Source organism: Eleutherodactylus coqui, chromosome 3 (genome assembly GCF_035609145.1).
Source record: "Eleutherodactylus coqui strain aEleCoq1 chromosome 3, aEleCoq1.hap1, whole genome shotgun sequence".
NCBI lineage: Eukaryota > Metazoa > Chordata > Amphibia > Anura > Eleutherodactylidae > Eleutherodactylus > Eleutherodactylus coqui.
In genome coordinates, this window is record NC_089839.1 from 229,356,440 (window position 1) to 229,378,926 (window position 22,487).

At 47.5% G+C, this 22,487-nt stretch overlaps 1 protein-coding gene across 1 annotated transcript; it reads left to right on the top strand.

Annotated features, from left to right (window-relative positions):
• The first annotated feature begins 6 nt into the window (after positions 1 to 6).
• Positions 7 to 22,257, top strand: TXN2 (thioredoxin 2). The gene is made up of 4 exons (XM_066597045.1): positions 7 to 90; positions 9,293 to 9,558; positions 20,715 to 20,838; positions 21,931 to 22,257. Exons 2-4 carry the CDS (start codon positions 9,293 to 9,295, stop codon positions 22,045 to 22,047), a joined length of 507 nt encoding a protein of 168 aa, XP_066453142.1. The 5' UTR covers positions 7 to 90; the 3' UTR covers positions 22,048 to 22,257.
• Positions 22,258 to 22,487: the final 230 nt, after the last annotated feature.

A 22,487-nucleotide genomic window follows, 5' to 3' on the forward strand; every position in this document is an offset into this window, starting at 1 on the left:
ATGTGGCCTACGGGTGTCAGCTGACCTGGTGACGTCAGCAGGTCCTTACGGAGTAGAGGATTACCCTGCTGTGAAGTGTTGCGTCCCAAGGTGAGCAGTGTGTCGGGGCCGGCGGGGGGCGCGGAGTACTCTCCGTGTCACGTGGTGTGTATGTATAGGGAAATGTAAGGTCACATGTAACTACTGCAGGTGCCGGTCCGGAGAGCAGCGTGTTGTGTGCTGCACGCATAGTAGACCCCCAGCAGGGTCCGGCGCACGTGCTATTATTGCTGCAGGCGTCCGCATCAGAAAACCCGCAGCAACTGAGCTGTAAAACCACAGAGACCCAATCCGCATCCGGTCCAGACTTGGCGTATTTATTATAAATCTGCAACGGACTGAACTCCACAGCATAAATATACGGGCAGTGGATTTAGTCCTGCTGCACACGGGCGGATTTGAATTGCGGAGCGGGCATCCGCCTTTGGATTCTGCAGCAAATACCGCCCATAGCATGCCATGCAAAAATGATTCTTAATGCACACGCAGCATGCTCCATTTTCCTGCAGATTCCGTGCAGACGGCTTCCATTGAGATCAGTGGAGGTCATCCCACTCACGGCCGGTCTGCAACTGACATCCCATGGGAAAAGTAGGAGCTTTAAAGAAAAAAAGATCTGTACTGCACATGTCCGATGGCGAGCCGTGCGGACCATCTGCAGCACAGAAAAGAAGAAAAAACACAGACGCCGGCGGGCACAGGGTCAGGTCCTGCTGCAGTGTTTTTCAAAAATGCCAGTTTGTAGCAGTTTATTTCCAAACCATGTGGAGTTTTTTTTACCCTCCCCCTTCTCCACATGGTTAGTGCTGTATTGTCCATGTCTGTTACTGGATTAATTGAGCTGCACTGCTAGTGGCTCCTGTTAGAGGTGGGGGATTGGAGTGAGGTTGCTGCCATTGTGGTGATGGCGGAAGCGCCTGGCTGACATTACTGTGATGGGGTCCGGCGGGCCGGCTGACATTACTGTGATGCAGGGGGGTCACTTGGCTGTATTTTGGCACGGCTCCTCTTAATGGGGGCTTTGAATGTATTTGTTAGGCTAGGGCTAGGCAATAACTTTTTGCCATATTAGGGGTTGTGCTACCAAAGAATGCCGTGTAGCTCTACAACCTCGAATCGACTGTGGTCAGTAGCAGGTTGCTACCACTGGAAGTCCCAAAAATTTTGAGTATTTTTGTGGTTATGGCAGTCTGCGTCTCGCGCCATGACTACCTTGACCTCAATGGCAGTGTAAGGGTGCAGGGCTAAACAGTGGTCCGTTGTCTCCATGTAGGACTATCTTCATGCTGTGACGGGGAAGGCTCTAGGCGTGCGGGCTACAGCACTATGTATATTAATTAGCCTGTGTTCAGATTTCCACTAGATGGCTTCTATCACAAGTTTCGTCTACAATTCCAGAAAATAAAGTGTACCATGCTGCACTATTTATTCTGGAAAATGATGGAAACCGGATGGCACTCATTATAAGCGTCGCTCGCCTCGATCGACTGGACGATTAAAATTAACCTGATTTTCGACAAACCAGATCGGATGGGTCTGACCCAATTTTTGGCAAAAATCGACATTCCTCAAATGCCTACTACAGAGGTCAGATTGCAGCCAATCAGAAGCCAGGACACCTTGATGATGTCACCAAAAGAGTAGAGGGTCGAGGGCAGCAGGCTTTGGTGTAATGTAAAACCGCTTCTTTATTTCCTCTGTGACAGTAAAAGCAACCAACAACGTTTCGACCAACAGGGTCTTTGTCACGCTGTAAATACATATAGCACAATACAAACAATTCATACAGAACAATTATCACAAATGGCCAATCCCAAAAGAGGTAACGCCTCCATACACCTGTGCCACATAGAGCAGTCATCAGTATCCAGCAGGGACACTGGCATCCTCCCTCCGGGCGCCTGTCAGGCTGGCGTCCATAGCGTCATACAGCGCATGCGCGTCATCCGTGGATCACTGCGAGACCACCAGCGGTTTACCAAAATTTGTCAAAGTATTATTACAATAGTGGTATACCATCAAAGGGTCCCTCTAAGTCCATTGGAACCTACTCCACTTCAATATTATCAATATAATATCTATTATACCACGCGCGACTATTTTATCAAACCGTGCATGCGCTGGCTGGCCAATTCTCGCGATATCTACTGCTCTAGACATAGATATATAGCAGCGCATGCGTGGTTGCAATTACTCATACCACCAATGCCGTGTGGAGGTCGAAACGTTGGTTACTCTTACTGTCGTAGAGGAAATAAAGAAGCTGTTTTACGTTGCGCCAAAGCTTGCTGCCCTCTTATCCCTACTTTGGCCTTTTTGTAAGGACAGATGGTTCACTATCCTTTGGGCGTTGCATCTGCTGTGTCTCCACATGCACCAATCCAATACCAATGTAGCTGACTACCAGCTAGGTATATTGGATATCAATCACCAGTATTTTACTCAGACGACTGAAGCGGGTGCTTCTACCTTGTGAATCTTCTCACTATTTCAGTTCCACAGCTGGTGTTTTTGATCAGACGCAGAAACCAAGTTCAGTCATTTTCTACTCCGCTCCATCTGTACTTACCATTGTGCTTCTGATATCTCGGTGTTTTCCCGTGAATTGAGGAAAACTCTAGACGGTTCCTGATGAACTGCATAACCAGCGGGGAAACGCGTTGAACCGAGGCAAACATTTGTACTGCATCGAGTCTTAAACTAAATTAGGTCAGAAATTAGTATTGCATCGAGTCTCACATGAGAATTATGAAGTACGGTAAATTATTTAGTAGTGGGGGTATTAGAATATGCGCCTTTAACAACACACTATACACTAGTGGATATACTAGACTAAGTTACGGGGCAGATATTAAACTAGAGATATTAAATCATACCCCACTAACTGTATAAAGCCTATCTCACACCTCTGATCAATATTTCTGGGTCTGTGTACCACCAATCAAGATTTAGAGATATCTGAGCTGATCTCTCTCTGGAGGTACCCACTTGTGGAGTCCACTAGACTTAAGGCCCATTTAGACACAACAATTATCACTCAAAATTCACTCAAAAGCCATCTTTTGAGCGATAGCCGTTGTGTCTGAATGCCTGCCCATCGTGCACTGTTCGTTCATCGCTCATTTCTAGTTTTCTAGAAATGAGCGATGGCTCTTATCAGTGGCGCAGGCTGATATCTCAGCCAGTATCCCACTGGCAGTTCTTAGCGGGACACCAGCTGAAAGCGCGGAGAAGAAAGGAGCTGTATACAGAAGACGGCACTCCAGCTGTCTTCTGCATACCTCATTCGGAGCGCTCGGCTGTATACCAGCTGAGCGCTCAGAGAACACAGCAGCTTATGCAGAAGACGGCGCTCCCGCTGTCTTCTGTATACAGCAGGAGCCTTCATTTACACACTAATAAGCTCTTCAGTAACTACTTAAGAGCTTACGCAAAGTGAACGTTCAAAACTGTCACTCAAAGTGCCATTTGAGTGAATTTTGAGCGATCATCTTGCCGTGTAAATGCACACATTGATAATCGCTCAAAAGATTGCTAAATGGGCCTTTGTCCATACTGTGATCTAAATGTTTGTCTTTCTACCCAGGGGTTCATACTCTCTTAGTTAGGCCCAAATTAATAAAAGCTTATGCTTTTGTTTTAAACGTCTACTCTGTGAAGGCCTAAACAATTACCCTGGTTTACATTCACTGCTGGAGAAGGCCAGGAAATTGCACTCACATTTGGGGACAGTTCAGGCTACCACCCAACACCTCATCTGTGATGTGCCTGCAGGGTGGATTGAAAGAGGGGTGTTGTCTTCAACATGTTTCTCCACCCATGGGAGAAGTATAGAGGAGGAAGCACAGGAGAAGGAAGATGAGGAGGGGGATGGCGTAGGCCCAGAGGCAGGAGAGGGGGATGGCGTAGGCCCAGAGGCAGGAGAGGGGGGATGGCGTAGGCCCAGAGGCAGGAGAGGGGGGATGGCGTAGGCCCAGAGGCAGGAGAGGGGGGATGGCGTAGGCCCAGAGGCAGGAGAGGGGGGATGGCGTAGGCCCAGAGGCAGGAGAGGGGGGATGGCGTAGGCCCAGAGGCAGGAGAGGGGGGATGGCGTAGGCCCAGAGGCAGGAGAGGGGGGATGGCGTAGGCCCAGAGGCAGGAGAGGGGGGATGGCGTAGGCCCAGAGGCAGGAGAGGGGGGATGGCGTAGGCCCAGAGGCAGGAGAGGGGGGATGGCGTAGGCCCAGAGGCAGGAGAGGGGGGATGGCGTAGGCCCAGAGGCAGGAGAGGGGGGATGGCGTAGGCCCAGAGGCAGGAGAGGGGGGATGGCGTAGGCCCAGAGGCAGGAGAGGGGGGATGGCGTAGGCCCAGAGGCAGGAGAGGGGGGATGGCGTAGGCCCAGAGGCAGGAGAGGGGGGATGGCGTAGGCCCAGAGGCAGGAGAGGGGGGATGGCGTAGGCCCAGAGGCAGGAGAGGGGGGATGGCGTAGGCCCAGAGGCAGGAGAGGGGGGATGGCGTAGGCCCAGAGGCAGGAGAGGGGGGATGGCGTAGGCCCAGAGGCAGGAGAGGGGGGATGGCGTAGGCCCAGAGGCAGGAGAGGGGGGATGGCGTAGGCCCAGAGGCAGGAGAGGGGGGATGGCGTAGGCCCAGAGGCAGGAGAGGGGGGATGGCGTAGGCCCAGAGGCAGGAGAGGGGGGATGGCGTAGGCCCAGAGGCAGGAGAGGGGGGATGGCGTAGGCCCAGAGGCAGGAGAGGGGGCTATGCTATATTCCTTCCATCACTAACCCCAGCTATTCTATGTGGATAGCAGGACCAGCTGGAGGACACTCTGCTCTCAAAGTGCTGCTGTTGGTGGTGGAACAGCTGCTGCTCACTTTTTACTGCTTCCACTATGTTCCCTCACCCCACGGAGCTACATCCTTAATGTTTCCACAATGAGCACATTCTGCCCTCAGGGTGCTGTTGCTGGTGGTAGTGTATAATCTTCAATGATGGAGCAACATCTGGGGTGCAAAACAGTACATTACACACATCTAGACAGACCTGTTCATTATTATGTCCACATTCAGCAACGTTTCAACCGCCTCCTGCAGTCTTTGTCAAACCAATACACCACAAGTCAGATTTATGCAATATATGAAAAACATAGACCAATCATCACAAAACAATTAGAATATTAAGAGAAACCTCCCAATGCTCACCTCAGTGATAGGTTGTTCATTACTGTTTATTTTGGTTGCTGGTGCTTCCGCCATGTTTTTTCCTCCTTCTTATTGTCCCAAAACAAAAACTTCATAAAGCACAAGAAACAGCAGTAGCTCTACAGCCTTTCCTTGGAGAAGGCCCGTGCTTGAGTGTTGTGTTCACCTTGCAGAATTTGTGGTTGTAAAATTGATGATGCCGCTTTTAAAACAGGCTGCCAACCTGCTGTCCTTCTTGGTGCAATTTTAGATCTAGGAGTCTTTGATGTAGGATAGATGTGGGCCTTCTTTTGTTTTCAGTAACACCCCTGGCTATGATTTGACACCACATCACTGTGCACTTTGACAAACCCTTTGGAGGAGCACAGTGTTTCCCAGATTTGTGACTTTGTTCCCATGCAATTTGGGGGACTTTGGCTGCATTAGGGACCTTCAGGAGGGCAAATTAGTGAAACCGATTTTTACTCTCATTGATTCTAATGGGAGTTGTAATCGGCCGTCCCAATTCACAATGATTTTTGTGAAATCGGACCTATCACAACACAAACGCACTACTCATTCTAGTTAATGGGTTACATAATTTCGACTGATTCAGCACTGTTTTTCTGTAACAAAACAGAAGATCGAAAATCTGAACAGAACATTAGAGAACTTTGTACTTCTGAACTTCGTGGAAGTAATGAAGCTGGATGTAGGACTATACATCCTCTAATTGTGAAATGTGAGGGTGTTATTTTGGGAGGACAGTCTATCATGGAGGGGTTGCTGGAGGCTTGGGGTATCCATTCTCTGCAATATTCCACCAAGTGCGCAGTTTTTGGGGAGTGGCACATCCTGAACTGCCTGGATTTTGTCAGTAGTACTGTGCAATGATTTAGGAACACACTGTAGGTTAACAAAGTTGAAGTTTGGACTTTGATGCTTTGCAGTCATTCTCAGCAAGAAAATATAACAGACTGATAGTTTCCACAAAACACTGTTTAATAATGTCGCAATAGAAAAGCAAATCATCAACATATTGAAGCAGTGTGGTGAGATATTTTGGGATCCAGATTTTCAGAACTGTCCATAGGGCCTCAGAGTACTACCATGAGCTGGCTACTCTCTTTAGGGGTACACTGAAGAAGCATCTGAGAGATCCCCCGCTGTGGAGCTGGCCGGTACTTGTCACAACAACCTATAGAGATTTGGCACCAATTGTGACAGTATCAACTTCTTATAAATTGTGGACCATGAGAAAGGTTTGAGGTTGTCCTCAGCAACCTTTTTCTTGACTGGAAACAATAGAGTGCCAGAGGGGAATGAGATTCCTTTATGATCCCCTTTTCAAGGTAGGCCTGGAACTGCTCATGAATATTGGCTTCCTGAGCAGCACTCAGAGGGGATTGCCTGATGTTGGGTGGTTGTATGCCAGGTCTGAATTTTACGTCCTCCGGAGTGACCGGTAGTCTTCCAATATCCATTTTGTCATTGGCCCACTGTGTCTCTGGTACCGATGCAAGAACTTGTTGCATGTTAAGAGAGATATTTTCCTGAGAAGCTGTAACAATAAGTACAGCGCAAATGATAGTTAACTGCTGGTTAGTTAGAGGGCTAGTCACTCCAATGCCATTTGGGCTATACTCAGTTGTTGCTTGTATTGCTGTAAGCGTGTCTGTGCCTAATAAGTTAATTTGGCAGGTCTCTGACACTATAAATGTAATACACTTTAATTAAACTCTTGTTAATTGATTTTATTTGTAACATGCTTAACAGGCTTGTCAAGTACATAATTGTCTCCTGACTGTTTTAGCATCATAATTCAATAGTATTAAAGTAAGTAGAACCCAGTATATTAAATATACAATGTACTTGTGTTGTGCAGGCATTATATATCACACACTTCTCTGCTAGTTTGGTCTGTGTTTAGGAGGGGCAAAACTTATTACATACTCATTTTCCCTCCCTCCTCTTAGATCACCTAGCTCCTCCCTTTTTGGTCTGCCTAACTGTGTGGGCGTGTCTTTCTCAATCTATGCCCATTAGTCCAGCGATACACATACCATATAACTTATATAGATAAGACACGCATATCTTCACACATACACACATATTCACAAAAATAATCCACATTATTTATGCCTAATTCTTTTGTAACACAGTCATTCCCAACTCACACAGGTACCCTCCACTAATCTCGGAAACGCAATGGAAAAGAAAACAACTTCACTGTTTTTCCTTTCTAACTTCTACATGCTCTTACCATAATCTCACATCTTTCCAAGCAGGGACTTTTATACAAAGCATTTCATTCCCCACATTTAGCCCAATACAGCTCTAGTACATGTTCAGCTCTACTACATTGTCATCTTGTGGGAAGGAGTCAGTGGAAGACATAGAGGCAGGGTCGAGGCCATACACTGAAGCTGCTCTGTTCTCTTCCTTTGTCCCAGACAAATTCAAATACCTTCATTTTTCTACATCGAGACAAATTGTTTTGGGCATACCTGTCTTTAGCGTACTTGTCTCTCTTTTGGCACAACCTATAGTGTTCAAAATTGGTAGGATAATCAAGCATGACCTACACTTGGTCATCTGTTCTGCAGCCATCACAAATATTATTCCCCAAATGATATACTTCCTGCTGCAATTGTCATTCCCAGAATGACCAACTACTGGGCACTTCCTTGGAGTCTTAACTCCTTGTTGCAGTCCCAGACTCCACCTACCAATTGGCAGAATCGGGTAGCCATTAGACTCAAATAACATTCTACTATTATCTGACTGTGTTGAAGGCTTCAATGTACACTTAACTAGCACAGATCAATCTTACAAGGTGTTACATTCATTTGTCTAGGAGCCATTTGTCTGGGTCAGGACACCGGGTTAACTGAGAAACTGCCAGTGTTTTCTGTATCTCATGGAAGGGGACACACATTCCATTCCATCTTTTCAACAGGGTGCATGATATGCTATAATGATATATGTAGGATCACAATTTTACTGCAACCATGAGAAGCACAGCATGCAAATTTGAAATTGTTTCCCCAAATTCTGTAACAAGATCACCATGGGAAAATATTGGACTGTTATATATACAACTTTTTAAATCCTGCTTGTATAAACAAACACAAACTACAAACACATAGTTGGGACATTGTTTATTCATTCACACAAAGTACACTGATAATTTAGCAAATGAAATAGAAACAGAGGTCTGTACCTTTCTGAAAACAGCAGACAGAAAACAAAGTGTGTGTAAGAACAAGATTCCTACTCACTGCGGTTTTGTGCTTGTTTTATATCTGCCATCCTGAGACCTCAACAATCGTTACAACATTCTACATGCCCGCATTCTCCACCAAAAAATGTTAAAATCACTAAATTTAGGTAATGCTCAAGGGGTGTTGTAGCCTTATCAGTCAGGTATGTCTAATTATTATTAATACAATGCATTAGAGAAGAGAAAATGAGAAACGCTCAAGCTCTTCTGTTTTATTGTTGCAATGCATGAGTTTATAAAGTTTAACAACCCCCCCCCCCCCCACATCCCCTACAAGGGTAAAGATTCAAAGTCTACAGCATGTGTGATTTAAAAAGGTTAATTATGAGAAAACTGCATGCTCAGCATCCGGGACCCTGTCAGTAAAACTTAACTACAGTGCGTCTTTTACTCACATATTTCTTGCTATGCACATGACAATACTGCATAAAATATAATTAAATGCTTTCACAATATAATTCAGTACTTTCATTTATTTTGGATGTCAAAAAGCTTATGAAGACGCTTAAAAAAATGATGCCAACATAGTGAGCATACAGTAAATGTTTGTGTAGTATCAGCATCTGTCTTTACAAGCTGAAAAATTCTACTTTTTCAAAATATTCTGTAAATCTAGGATTTTTCTTTACAATTACAAAACCTACCCATCAAAATGTACCACTAATATAAAGTATAATATGTGGATATATAAAAGTACTCCGAACGTATTACCAGATAAGACACATGTCAGATTTGATAAGTGGGGCTCTGTCAGGAAACAACATGTTTTACTGTGGCTGTATTAATTGTTAACTCTTTATTTCTCTTCCCAGATGGCACAGAGGTTGTTGTTAAGACGTTTTTTTACTTTAGGGAGAAGTTTAAGTGGAGCCGTACAACCCTTCCCTAACTACCTTTCACAGTGCACACAAACGCATGGTCTGCTGTCCACGACCTCAGCAAAACCTGTCCTTACCACCGCCCGTCAGATTCATGTATCGCACGCTTGTAGAGTGACATTCAACATTCAGGATAAAGAGGACTTTCAAGATCGAGTTGTTGGGAGTGAAACGCCAGTGATAGTGGATTTCCATGCACAGTAAGTTATAGTAACTGTCCAGTATACATGTAGTGTGCAGAGTTAACATAGCTGGTGCCTTCCTTTTCGATATTGCCGCCACACCGCATCCTATTCCCAAACCATGCTTTACATATGTAAAATGGCCACCAAGCCATCCCGCTACCCTGGCACTGTCCCCGGCTTTCGGAGCAAGAGCCTACAGGGAAGATAGACTCTGGACTCGGCACTGGTTCATTCAAGAGCTCAGGGAGTGTCTGATTGATTGTCATTTTACACACAAATAGACAGACTGAAGAAGGGGCAAAGTATAGCAGCAACGTTGAACAGGAGGGCACCCTATAGCGTATGTTAAAGGGGTTGTCCAACTTAGAAAATAAATAAAAATGTAACCAGCTGGCCAAGCATCAGAATAACAAATGATACTATACTCGCCTCTTCTTCCTCGGGGAAATCCTGTACCGGCTCTCGCAACGATTCTATTCTCTGCCAACAGCGGTAGTTAGGTGAGTGCTGCAGCCAATCAAAGGATGCAGCGTCGCCGCCCGTTCTCCTGGCATCAGCGCTTGCATCCTGGGCGCCATGATGCCAGGAGTTTGGGATCGTGACAGTGCGGACTATGATTGGCTGCAGCAGTCACTTGACTTCCACTGCTGACAGAGTCCAGGGTCATCGTGGAGTCGGCACACATTTTCCCCAAGAAGAGAGGGGAGTATAGTTTCTTTCCTTATTTTGATGCATGGTCAGCTGGTTAATTTTTTATTTTATTTTTTTTTTAGACTTGGACAACCCCTTTAATGATATACAATCTGCCTGTAGAGTAAAATCTTGGCTGGGAACCAGAGGGTTGGCTTAAATTTATATATATATTTTTTTTTTAAACACAACATTAGGACTTTTCCCACCAATATAACTAATAACATTCCTCTAATACTTTGTAAAGTATTCTTCAGCTATCCCGGCTCTCTGGTCCTCTGCTCAGCGCACCTGATCCTGGACTTCTCCTTCACGATTTTTCTTTTAGGCTTTCATAAGTGTGCGGTGCTGGGCTAATTTCCGTGGCCCACCCTGTAGAATGCTCTGTGGTTTCCTGATTGCTGTTACATATAGGACCTGCGGCGCGGGCCTGCGGGGACATCGTCTAGCAAACAGGGCAATTTTTTTCATTGCTTCTAATTTTTACATAACTTGCCTATTTTCTAGCGGTCACAATTAGAGATGAGTGAGCATACTCGCTAAGGCAAACTACTCGAGCGAGTAGTGCCTTATGCGAGTACCTGCCCGCTCGTCTCTAAAGATTCGGGTGCCGGCGGGGGAGAGTGGTGAGTTGCGGGGGGGAGAGAGTGAGAGAGAGATTCCCTTTCCTGCCCCCCTCGGCACCCAAATCTTTTGAGATGAGCGGGCAGGTACTCTCATAAGGCACTACTCGCTGGAATAGTTTGCCTTAGCGAGTATGCTCGCTCATCTCTAGTCACAATATAATCACATTATAATAACAAAAAAATAGCTGCAAAAACACTAAACTTCAGGAAGGCTAAATTTGATGCCCTAACTCTAATAGACATTGACCCGGCCTTAAAAAATCTTTTAGTTAGTCAAAGCTCTTAGAAACATTCTGCTGTCTGATTGTCATCTACAGCAATTCAGCCATCTCCGCTTTGAAAATGTTCGTAAAAGATAAGCTTAAGGTCGGATTCACATGAGCGTATTAGTGGACAAACAATATGCGAGCGCAATATGCAAAAATAGAACCCGTTCATTCACATATGTGATTTGAGCAAACAAAATACACAGTTTGCTCTATTTTCGTACAGATTTGCACAGGGAAAGAGAACATTTTGAACTCCTGAAACTATTTGCCATTTCAATGGCTGGGAGCATCGGTGCTTGTTTTTTTGCACGCACAAATATGTTCACGCTCGTGTGAATCCGGTCTAAAGTATACCTCAGTTTTCTAAAATATTCCAGGTTCTCCTTCACAACACATTTACTGCTGTTTGCACCCTGTTTCACGTCTGATTTTTTTTTCAAGTGCTCTTCCACATTTTTCTGTTTTGCTGTTTACAATCCACTTTCAGGGAGTGGGTCTGTAGCAAGCCTAGCATTCTGCCAGTAGTATACTGCCCTGACTTCCTTGCCCTTACCTCCTATGTTGCACTCTCTGGTCCAATCAGCAGGGAGGCAGTATCTGAAGGCCCGCCTGTTTGCTTCCTCAGGACAATCTGGTATTTAGGCCTCCTGTCCACGGGTGTAGTGATATTCTGCGGCAGATCTCTGCCATGGGAGCCGCCGCCAGGGTGCAGGGGAGGGCTGACAGCTCTCCGCACTGAGCCTATTTGACAGATAGGCTTAGCGCGGAGAATCGCGGCAAATCGCAGCATGCCCTGATTTAAGTCTCATGGACAGCGTGGCTGTGCTTTCCATAGTAGACTATGGAAAGCGTTCATTGTGTTTCCCGCGGCCGGATTATCGCCGCAGGAAACGCAGTCAAAAATCGCCCGTGGACAGGAGGCCTTAGAGACATTCTGACCAAATGGTTAGTACGCAGTCCATAGTGTTTGTGTTTTTAATGTTTATACACACAGAAACCCAGACACTGTAACTACAAGAAAGGCAGAGACTGCAGAGTTTGTTATCATAGTGTCTGCAGGTCTGTCAGCCTATTATCCTGCAATGTTGATTTAGAGGTATGACTATAAACCCTCGTGAGATAGCAGTTACTTTTCCCCCCTCAAATGAGGAAAATTATTAATTCCCTACCACAAAATAAGCAATCAGAATAAATACTGGATCAGAAACTTTCTGAAATAATCAATGACTACAACATGTAAAATTATTACACTGTAGAGAAGCGTCCATGCCCCTCTTGAACTCTTTTAGTGAGTTCGCCATCACCACGTCCTCAGGCATCGCATGAGTGTGATATTGGGCTGAGTTTCACGGCCTGATATCGCTCTCAACCATGTGAATTAGCCTTAATGGAGAGTTTACTTTTATTATTCTGTATTTCACCTGACATTTCGGTTTCCTGAGTGAATACGTACATTGGAGAAAAAATAACAGATTTACTTTCTCCGCATTGTTTCTCCTCATTTCTCCTCATTCCCGGTCATTGTAACAAGGCTTGTATAAAAAGTCTGACTTGGCTTGAAGGAATGCTGCCTTTCAATAGGTGGCACTGTGGAGGATTTATTCCATCTCCCTTATTTGCATATTACCCAGAGGAGCGTGCATGGCCATTTGAGTCTCCTCACTTAGTTTATAGTATAGTTGCTCTGCCTAAGGAAAAAAGATAGCGTTTCTGACTTTCTCCTCATCACCTTCTTCAATTCTTCTCTCATTACTTTTTAAAAGGCCAACACTTTCAGTTTAAACCTTTTTACCATTTAAAACTAACCCCAAACTGTACAATTATATGCTCTGACTGAGTCTTTCTGTCTCCACCTTTGCTGCATTTACTTGCTTTTTACATAAGTTATTTTCCTTATAGCTTTTAGTGCTTCTTCGCTGCCTAGTTTTTATTGCCCCCTTTACATCTTTCTTTAGCCACATTGATTTGCTCCTATTCTTAAACATTTTATTCCTGTAAGGTTTGACACTCACAGTATCTAAAATACTTTATTGTCTTATTTTTGAGAACATTCTCAGAGTCAATAAGACTGAGAGAGTCCCTAAGCTGATCAAACTTTTACCTTCCCCCTTTCAACATAACACCTTATTGAAAGGCGAGTGGAAATTTATTATGTTATGGTCACTATTTCCCAGGTACCCCCAACTTGGACCCCTGTTATTCTGTCAGGTCTGTTGGTGAATATTAAGTCCAAAATGGCCGTCCCTCTAGTTGGGTCCTGTTCAAGTTGCAAAAGGTGATTATTAGAGATGAGCGAGCGTACTCGTCCGAGCTTGATGCTCGTTCGAGTATTAGGGTGTTCGAGATGCTCGTTACTCGAGACGAGCACCACGCAGTGCTCGACTCCATTACATTTCCTTCCCTGAGAAATGTGCGCGCTTTTCTGGCCAATAGAAGCACAGGGAAGGCATTACAACTTCCTCCTGTGACATTCCAGCCCTATACCACCCCCCTGCAGTGAGTGGCTGGGGAGATCAGATGACACCCGAGTATTTAAATCTGCCCCGCCCACGGCTCGGCACAGATGCATGGTGACAGAGATCAGGGACAGTGCTGCTGCTATAGGGAGAGCGTTAGGTGTTATTTCAGTCTTCAAGAACCCCAAGGTCCTTCTTAGGGCCACATCTGACCGTGTGCAGTACTGTTGAGGCTGCTTTTAGCAGTGTTGCACACATTTTTTTTTTTTGTATATCGGGCGTGCAGACCCTAGCGTCCTCAGTCTGCAGTCATTTTACAGAGTATAGGGGCAGTACTGGTGAGGCAGGGACAGTGGTACAGGGAAAGAGGTATACTGGCTATATAGGCAGTAGGCTTTTTCAAAAAACTTGGGGAAAAATACTATATTTGGGCTGCCTGTGACCGTCTTCAGTTTACTGCGTGTCTGCTGGGGGTAGTAGTCGTTAATTAATACCCAGCTAAGCGTTACAGCAGGCTTGCGCATAATTGTTTCCTGGCTCTGCTGTGCCCGTTACATGACCGCCGTCATCCCGCCAGAGGGAAACAGTATACATAATATACGGTATGGTCTGTCTGGTTTTTCACCTCACCATTTAAAAAAATAGAAGCAAAATACTTAAGGCCTACCACTGGCCTTTGGCCACTTGACTGGTTCTGCGCTGTGAATTCCAGTAGCTCAGTCATACGCACCTAGGTCTCACTACAGGCTTGCGCATAATTGTTTCCTGGCTCTGCTGTGCGTTCCGTAAGCTAAGTCAGCCTCCAACCACAGGCCAATAAGCGGCACATTTAATTACAGCGTTCTGTTTCTGCTAATCTCGTAATACACCATGCTGAGGGGTAGGGGTAGGCCTAGAGGATGTGGACGGGGGCGAGGACGCGGAGGCCCAAGTCAGGGTATGGGCACAGGCCGAGCTCCTGGTCCAGGTGTATCGCAGCCGACTGCTGCGGGATTAGGAGAGAGGCAAGTTTCTGGGGTCCCCAGATTCATCTCACAATTAATGGGTCCACGCGGTAGACCTTTATTAGAAACTGAGCAGTGTGAGCAGGTCCTGTCGTGGATGGCAGAAAGTGCATCCAGCAATCTATCGACCACCCAGTCTTCTACGCCGTCCACAGCTGCAACTCTGAATCCTCTGGCTGCTGCTCCTTCCTCCCAGCCTCCTCACTCCATGAAAATGACACATTCTGAGGAGCAAGAAGACTCCCAGGAACTGTTCTCGGGCCCCTGCCCAGATTGGGCAGCAATGGTTCCTCTCCCACCGGAGGAGTTTGTCGTGACCGATGCCCAACCTTTGGAAACTTCCCGGGGTCCGGGGGATGAGGCTGGGGACTTCCAGCAACTGTCTCGAGCTTTCAGTGGGTGAGGAGGACGATGACGATGAGACACAGTTGTCTATCAGTGAGGTAGTAGTAAGGGCAGTAAGTCCGAGGGAGGAGCGCACAGAGGATTCGGAGGAAGAGCAGCTGGACGATGAGGTGACTGACCCCATCTGGTTTGCTACGCCTACTGGGGACAGGTCTTCAGAGGGGGAGGCAAGTGCAGCAGCAGGGCAGGTTGGAAGAGGCAGTGCGGTGGCCAGGGGTAGAGGCAGGGCCAGACCGAATAATCCACCAACTGTTTCCCAAAGCGCCCCCTCGCACCATGCCACCCTGCAGAGGCCGAGGTGCTCAAAGGTGTGGCAGTTTTTCACTGAGCGAGCAGACGACCGACGAACTGTGGTGTGCAAGGTTTGTCGCGCCAAGATCAGCCGCGGAGCCACCACCAACAGCCTCACCACCACCAGCATACGCAGACATATGATGGCCAAGCACCCCACAAGGTGGGACGAAGGCCGTTCACCGCCTCCGGTTTGCACCACTGCCTCTCCCCCTGTGCCCCAACCTGCCACTGAGATCCAACCCCCCCTCTCAGGACACAGGCACTACAGTCTCCTGGCCTGCACCCACACCCTCACCTCCGCTGTCCTCGGCCCCATCCAGCAATGTCTCTCAGCGCAGCGTCCAGCCGTCGCTAGCGCAACTGTTTGAGCGCAAGTTTGCCGCCACGCACCCGCACGCTCGAGCGTTAAACGTGCACATAGCCAAATTGATCAGCCTGGAGATGCTGCCGTATAGGCTTGTGGAAACGGAGGCTTTCAAAAACATGATGGCGGCGGCGGCCCCGCGCTACTCGATTCCCAGTCGCCACTACTTTTCCCGATGTGCCGTCCCAGCCCTGCACGACCACATCTCCCGCAACATTGTACGCGCCCTCACCAACGCGGTTACTGCCAAGGTCCACTTAACAACGGACACATGGACAAGCACAGGCGGGCAGGGCCACTATATCTCCCTGATGGCACATTGGGTGAATTTAGTGGAGGCTGGGACAGAGTCAGAGCCTGGGACTGCTCACATCCTACCCACCCCCAGAATTGCGGGACCCAGCTCGGTGCTGGTATCTGCGGCGGTGTATGCTTCCTCCACTAAACCACCCTCCTCCTCCTCCTCCTCCTCTGTCTCGCAATCAAGATGTGTCAGCAGCAGCACGTCGCCAGCAATCGGTGTCGCGCGGTGTGGCAGCACAGCGGTGGCCAAGCGTCAGCAGGCCGTGCTGAAACTACTCAGCTTAGGAGAGAAGAGGCACATGGCCCACGAACTGCTGCAGGGTCTGATAGAGCAGACCGACCGCTGGCTTTCGCCGCTGAGCCTCCAACCGGGCATGGTCGTGTGTGACAACGGCCGTAACCTGGTGGCGGCTCTGCAGCTCGGCAGCCTCACGCACGTGCCATGCCGGGCCCACATCTTTAATTTGGTGGTTCAGCGGTTTCTGAAAAGCTACCCACGCTTGTCAGACCTGCTCGGAAAGGAGCGCCGGGTCAGCGCACATTTCCGCAAGTCCAACACGGACGCTGCCACCCTGCGTCCCCTGCAACATCGGTTTAATCTGCCAGTGCACCAACTGCTGTGCGACGTGCCCACACGGTGGAACTCTACGCTCCACATGTTGGCCAGGCTCTATGAGCAGCGTAGAGCTATAGTGGAATACCAACTCCAACATGGGCGGCGTAGTGTGAGTCAGCCTCCTCAATTCTTTACAGAAGAGTGGGCCTGGTTGGCAGACATCCGCCGGGTCCTTGGAAACTTTGAGGAGTCTACCCAGATGGTGAGCGGCGATGCTGCAATCATTAGCATCACCATTCTTCTGCTATGCCTCTTGAGAAGTTCCCTGCAAAGCATAAACGCAGATGCTTTGCGCTTGGAAACGGAGGCGGGGGAAGACAGTATGTCGCTGGATAGTCAGAGCACCCTCATGTCTATATCTCAGCGCGTTTAGGAGGAGGGGGAGGAGCATGAGCAGGAGGGGGAAGAGACAGCTTGGCCCACTGCTGAGGGTACCCATGCTGCTTGCCTGTCATCCTTTCAGCCTGTATGGCCTGAGGAGGAGGAGGATCCTGAAAGTGATCTTCCTAGTGAGGACAGCCATGTGTTGCGTACAGGTACCCTGGCACCCATGGCTGACTTCATGTTAGGATGCCTTTCTCGTGACCCTTGCGTTACACGCATTCTGGCTACTACGGATTACTGGGTGTACACACTGCTTGACCCACGGTATAAGGAGAACCTTTCCACTCTCATACCCGAAGAGGAAAGGGGTTCGAGAGTGATGCTATACCACAGGATCCTGGCGGACAAACTGATGGTAAAATTCCCATCCGACAGCGCTAGTGGCCGAAGGCGCAGTTCCGAGGGCCAGGTAGCAGGGGAGGCGCAGAGATCAGGCAGCATGTACAGCGCAGGCAGGGGAACACTCTCCAAGGCCTTTTGACAGCTTTATGGCTCCCCAGCAAGACTGTGTCACCGCTCCCCAGTCAAGGCTGAGTCGGTGGGAGCACTGTAAAAGGATGGTGAGGGAGTACGTAGCTGTTCGCACGACAGTCCTCCGTGACGCCTCTGCTCCCTACAACTACTGGGTGTCGAAGCTGGACACGTGGCCTGAACTCGCGCTGTATGCCCTGGAGGTGCTTGCTTGTCCTGCGGCTAGCATCTTGTCAGAGAGGGTGTTTAGTGCGGCTGGGGGAATCCTCACGGATAAGCGTACCCGCCTGTCAACTGACAGTGCCGACAGGCTTACACTCATCAAGATGAACAAAGCCTGGATTTCCCTAGACTTCTCTTCTCCACCAGCGGACAGCAGCGATACATAGGCTGCACCCTAAACAATACATAGGCTGCACCCGCGGATGGAAGCATCATTCTCTATCACCATCAAAAACGGGGAACTTTTAGCTTCATCAATCTGTGTATTATATTCATCCTCCTCCTCCTGCTCCTCCTCCTGAAACCTAACGTAATCACGCCGAACGGGCAATTTTTCTTAGGCCCACAAGGCTCAGTCATATAATTTTTGTAAACAATTTTTATACGTTTCAATGCTCATTAAAGCGTTGAAACTTTCACCTCAACCAATTTTTATTGGAACTAAGACTGTGCTCCCCCTATACTGCTGCTTCGGAATTGTTACTGGGGCCTGTCTTCACTGCTACTACTACTGAAATGGAACGAATACTGTGCTCCCCCTATATTGCTGCTAGTGATATGTTACTGGGGCCTGTCCCTAATGCTACCGCTGAAATGTTACTAATTCTGGGCTCTGCCTATACCGCTGCTAGTGCTTGTCACTGGAGTGTGGAAACGGAGGCTTCCCAAAGACATGATGGCGGCGAGGCCATTTCCCACCAACGCGGTTACTGTTAAGGTGCATATAACCACGGACACGTGGAGAGGACACGTAGTGCCTCAAAAACATCCCCCTCCTCCTCCAACAATGAAAACATTCTTGGCAAATACCTTTGCATCGGTCCGTCTGGTGGCAGTCCAAGAATTTCACCTTTAATGACACAAGAAGAGAGCCCCCCCACCATCCCCCCCGCCACGGCCCACTTAATCCTGGCCACATTCCGAAAACCAACTAAATAAAACCGCGCTACTAGGTCCGCAGTCGCCTCCACATTCCCACCAACGCGGTTACTGTTAAGGTACATATTACCAGTCTGACTGGGGCATGCACTGTGGGCCGAAGCCCACCTGTATTGTATCTGACGTTCGCTCTGCTGAGCAGGGCACTGCAATGGGATACATTTATGTACGGCCGGTGGGTTCCAGGGAGCCACCCATGCTGTGGGTCCACAGGGATTTCACATTACGGATTTGTACCTGCCAGTGTCTATGTATTAAAAACCCCGGTCAGACTGGGGCATGCAGTGTGGGCCGAAGCCCACCTGCATTTAATCTGACGTTACCTCAGCTGTGCTGGGCAATGCAATGGGATATATTTATGTACCGCCGGTGGGTTCCAGGGAGCCACCCATGCTGTCGGACCACACGGAGTTGTACCTGCCTGTGTCTACTTCTAAAGAACCCCAGTCTGACTTGGGCATGCAGTGTGGGCCGAAGCCATCCTGTATTTAATCTGACGTTAGCTCTACCAACCGGGGCACTGCATTGGGACAAACTACAGGAGCAATACAGCGCTAATGAGACGTGCACAGCTACGCTAACATTGGAGTCCGCTGTAGGCACGCGATTGCTGAGGGTTTGTGCAGAGGCCTATGTCCTGGGTGCAGTGAAAGTCCGCTTCCTGCCTAGGATTGCTGAAGCTGTGGGCCGAGGCCTATGTCGTGGGCGCGGTGCAAGTCTGCCATGTTTGGCCGCTTAGATCAATTTTTTTGTTCATGTCTTGGGCTTCCTAGGACCCACCTATGCTGTTGGTGCAAACTTAGTACCCATCCCGGTGTTTGACCTATCTGGCACAAAGGCACTGACTGACTTGGGTAGGGGGCAGAGCGCTGACGGCTTTCCCCTTGCAGTGTGGATTGAGCTATGCGACACCTTGACAGAATGAATAGTGTGTGGCACATAGGTTCCCCATTGCTATGCCCACGTGTGCAGCTCCTGATGGAGGTGGCACAGGATTGGATTTCTCATTGCTTCTGTACAGCATTGTGGGCTATCGCCCCGCCCCTTTTAAAGAGGGTCGCTGCCTGGCCGTGCCAACCCTCTGCAGTGTGTGCCTGCGGTTCCTCCTCATGGCAGACGCACTTTTATAAATAGACATGAGGGTGGTGTGGCTATGAGGCCAGCGTGTGGCATGAGTGCAGCTGAAGGCTGTGCAGGGACACTTTGGTGTGCGCTGTGGACACTGGGTCGTGCGGGGGGGGGGGGGGGGGTTGGGCAGCATGTAACCCAGGAGAAGTGGCAGCGGAGTGTCATGCAGGCAGTGATTGTGCCTTGTTGGACGTAGTGTGGTGCTTAGCTAAGGTATGCCTTGCTAATGAGGGTTTTTCAAAAGTAAAAATTGCTGGGGGGGGGGGGGGGGCCGCTATTGTGGCTTAATAGTGGGACCTGGGAACTTGAGATGCAGCCCAACATGTAGCCCCTCGCCTGCCCTATCCGTTGCTGTGTCGTTCCCATCACTTTCTTGAATTTCCCAGATTTTCAGAAATGAAAACCTTAGCGAGCATCGGCGATATACAAAAATGCTCAGGTCGCCCATTGACTTCAATGGGGTTCGTTACTCGAAACGAACCCTCCAGCATCGCGGAAAGTTCGACTCGAGCAACGAGCACCCGAGCATTTTGGTGCTCGCTCATCTCTAGTGATTATCTTTAGTTATTTACAAAAACTTCTTTCCTTTAGGAATGCAGAATGCGCTGACCATAGAGCAGCGGTGCAAGTGGGTACTGCGGGCGCAGCTCCCATTAAATTCAATAGGGGCTGCAGTAGCATCCTGCATTGCTGCACTATGGTCAACGCATTCTACTTCCTTCGCTGACAGCAGCCCCGAGATCCAAGTGCCGGGTCTCTGCCAATAATCTGTTGAGCAGTCGTCCGTTATTAGAAAAAATAGCTGAAAGTCCGGAATAGCCCTTTAAAGACTCATATCCTTAAAAATATACACAAATACAAGTAGAATTAGTGCATTTACTATGCACAATAAGTGTGTTGGGTTTTACCCAGCTGGCAGATGAATGGGTAACCGACGGCATTTTCAGCATTTTTCTGTAAACCATTTTTAAAACTATAATATTTGTGTACCATTTCTCAGATGGTGTGGCCCATGCAAGATTTTGGGAACTCGCTTGGAAAAGGCGGTTGCTAAACAACAGGGGAAAGTTTTGATGGCCAAAGTTGACATAGATGACCATACTGATCTAGCTCTGGAATACGAGGTATGCTTTGCCCATTCAGCTCAAACATGTGAATAATGTCTTTTAGGTTATGTATATGTCCCGTTGGGGAATGGGAATTATGATAGACCTTGTTTTGGCATGCGCTCTTTAAACAGGTGTACCTTTCATATGACTTCACAGCATGGAATAGAACTGTTTTTTTTATATTGCTGATATAAAGAAAGATGGGAAATATTGTTTTCAGTAGAGAAAAAATCCTGTATCTTTAAAAGAAATGTCTAAATGTAGTTTTTCAATAATTGATATTATCATTAAGCAAAGAGGGGGGGGGGGGGACAACTTTTATTAAAGGCGTATTCCCAGCTCAGCTTTCCATGGCAGAGATGGGAAAATCTGGGAGTTCCGTTGCCCTTTCGGGAAGAGTCAAGCACCTAGCACAGTGCTCTTTCCATAGTTCCCATTGAAATGAATGGAGATATGGTAATGGCATAGTGCTGTATACCACACTGCTTTCATAGCTCTTATTTACCTTAGCAAAGCTATGGGAACAGTACTGTGCTAAGCGCTTGGCTCTGGCCTGGTGGCCACTAGCCATGAAAGTGGTTTACCATGTCTGCTAGGAAAAGCCGAGATGGAAATATCCCTTTAAATATGCATTAAAACTGGTATATGTATACTGGGTCTTTAATTAAATACAATAGCCATACTGGATGCTGTAAAGAAGAACTGTATGCACTACAGTCCAAACATGCATAACCCATGGGACCTTGTACCCTAGTGACCAACACATCAGCACAAAAACTCCATTTTAGGTAAACGTTTGCTGGTTATCACATTGGCTATCATATTAACACGCTTTTCACTCTATGAAGTGATAAATAGTATGGCGCTCTCGCTGGAAAGTGAGGTTCCATAGAAACTCTTTGAGGTTTACGCCAAGCGGTTTGTACAGTGAGTAGATGGTTGGTCCTAGATGCAAGAATGGATCACCGTATGAGATTTATTTTTGAAAGTTTTTTTATTTTTTTATTTTTTGCTTTTTAATGAAAATTAATAGCAAAATGTGGCGGGCGCAAATTCTCTACAATTACAGTTTATTTAAAGTTTTTTTTTCCCTATTGTACTCTACAGGTATCTGCTGTGCCTACAGTTATTGCTATGAAGAATGGCAGCGTCATCGATCAGTTTGTGGGCATCCAGGAGGAGGATCAGTTGGAGGCTTTTCTTAAGAAACTGATTGGGCCATAAATCCTTCAGATCTCTTCACCCACTTACAGCTGTGATTTAGAAAATGGAATATTCAAATCTTGTTCTCTTCACACCTTACTGGCGCCAGGGTCCTCTCGTACCCCAGTCCTGCCTTGTCATCTTATCCGATTTTGCTTTAAAGACGTGATGTAATAATAGAAGTTAATATATAAAACTAATTTTTTTTTACAGTACAGTTTGACAATCTGATATCCAGACTTGTTCCGTTTGTCATTATTGCTCTTGATAGAAACTTTTAGTGACACCCATTCATTGTTTATCTGCCACGGCATTAAATAGTACTTAGGGCTCCTTCACACTGGCATGGGCGATATAGGGCCGTGATTCACAGCCTGATATCGCCCTCACCATTCAGGAAAGCTCAGTCGATGCGAGGCATTTTCATGTGAAGACAGCCTCGCATCATTGCTGGGAAAAAG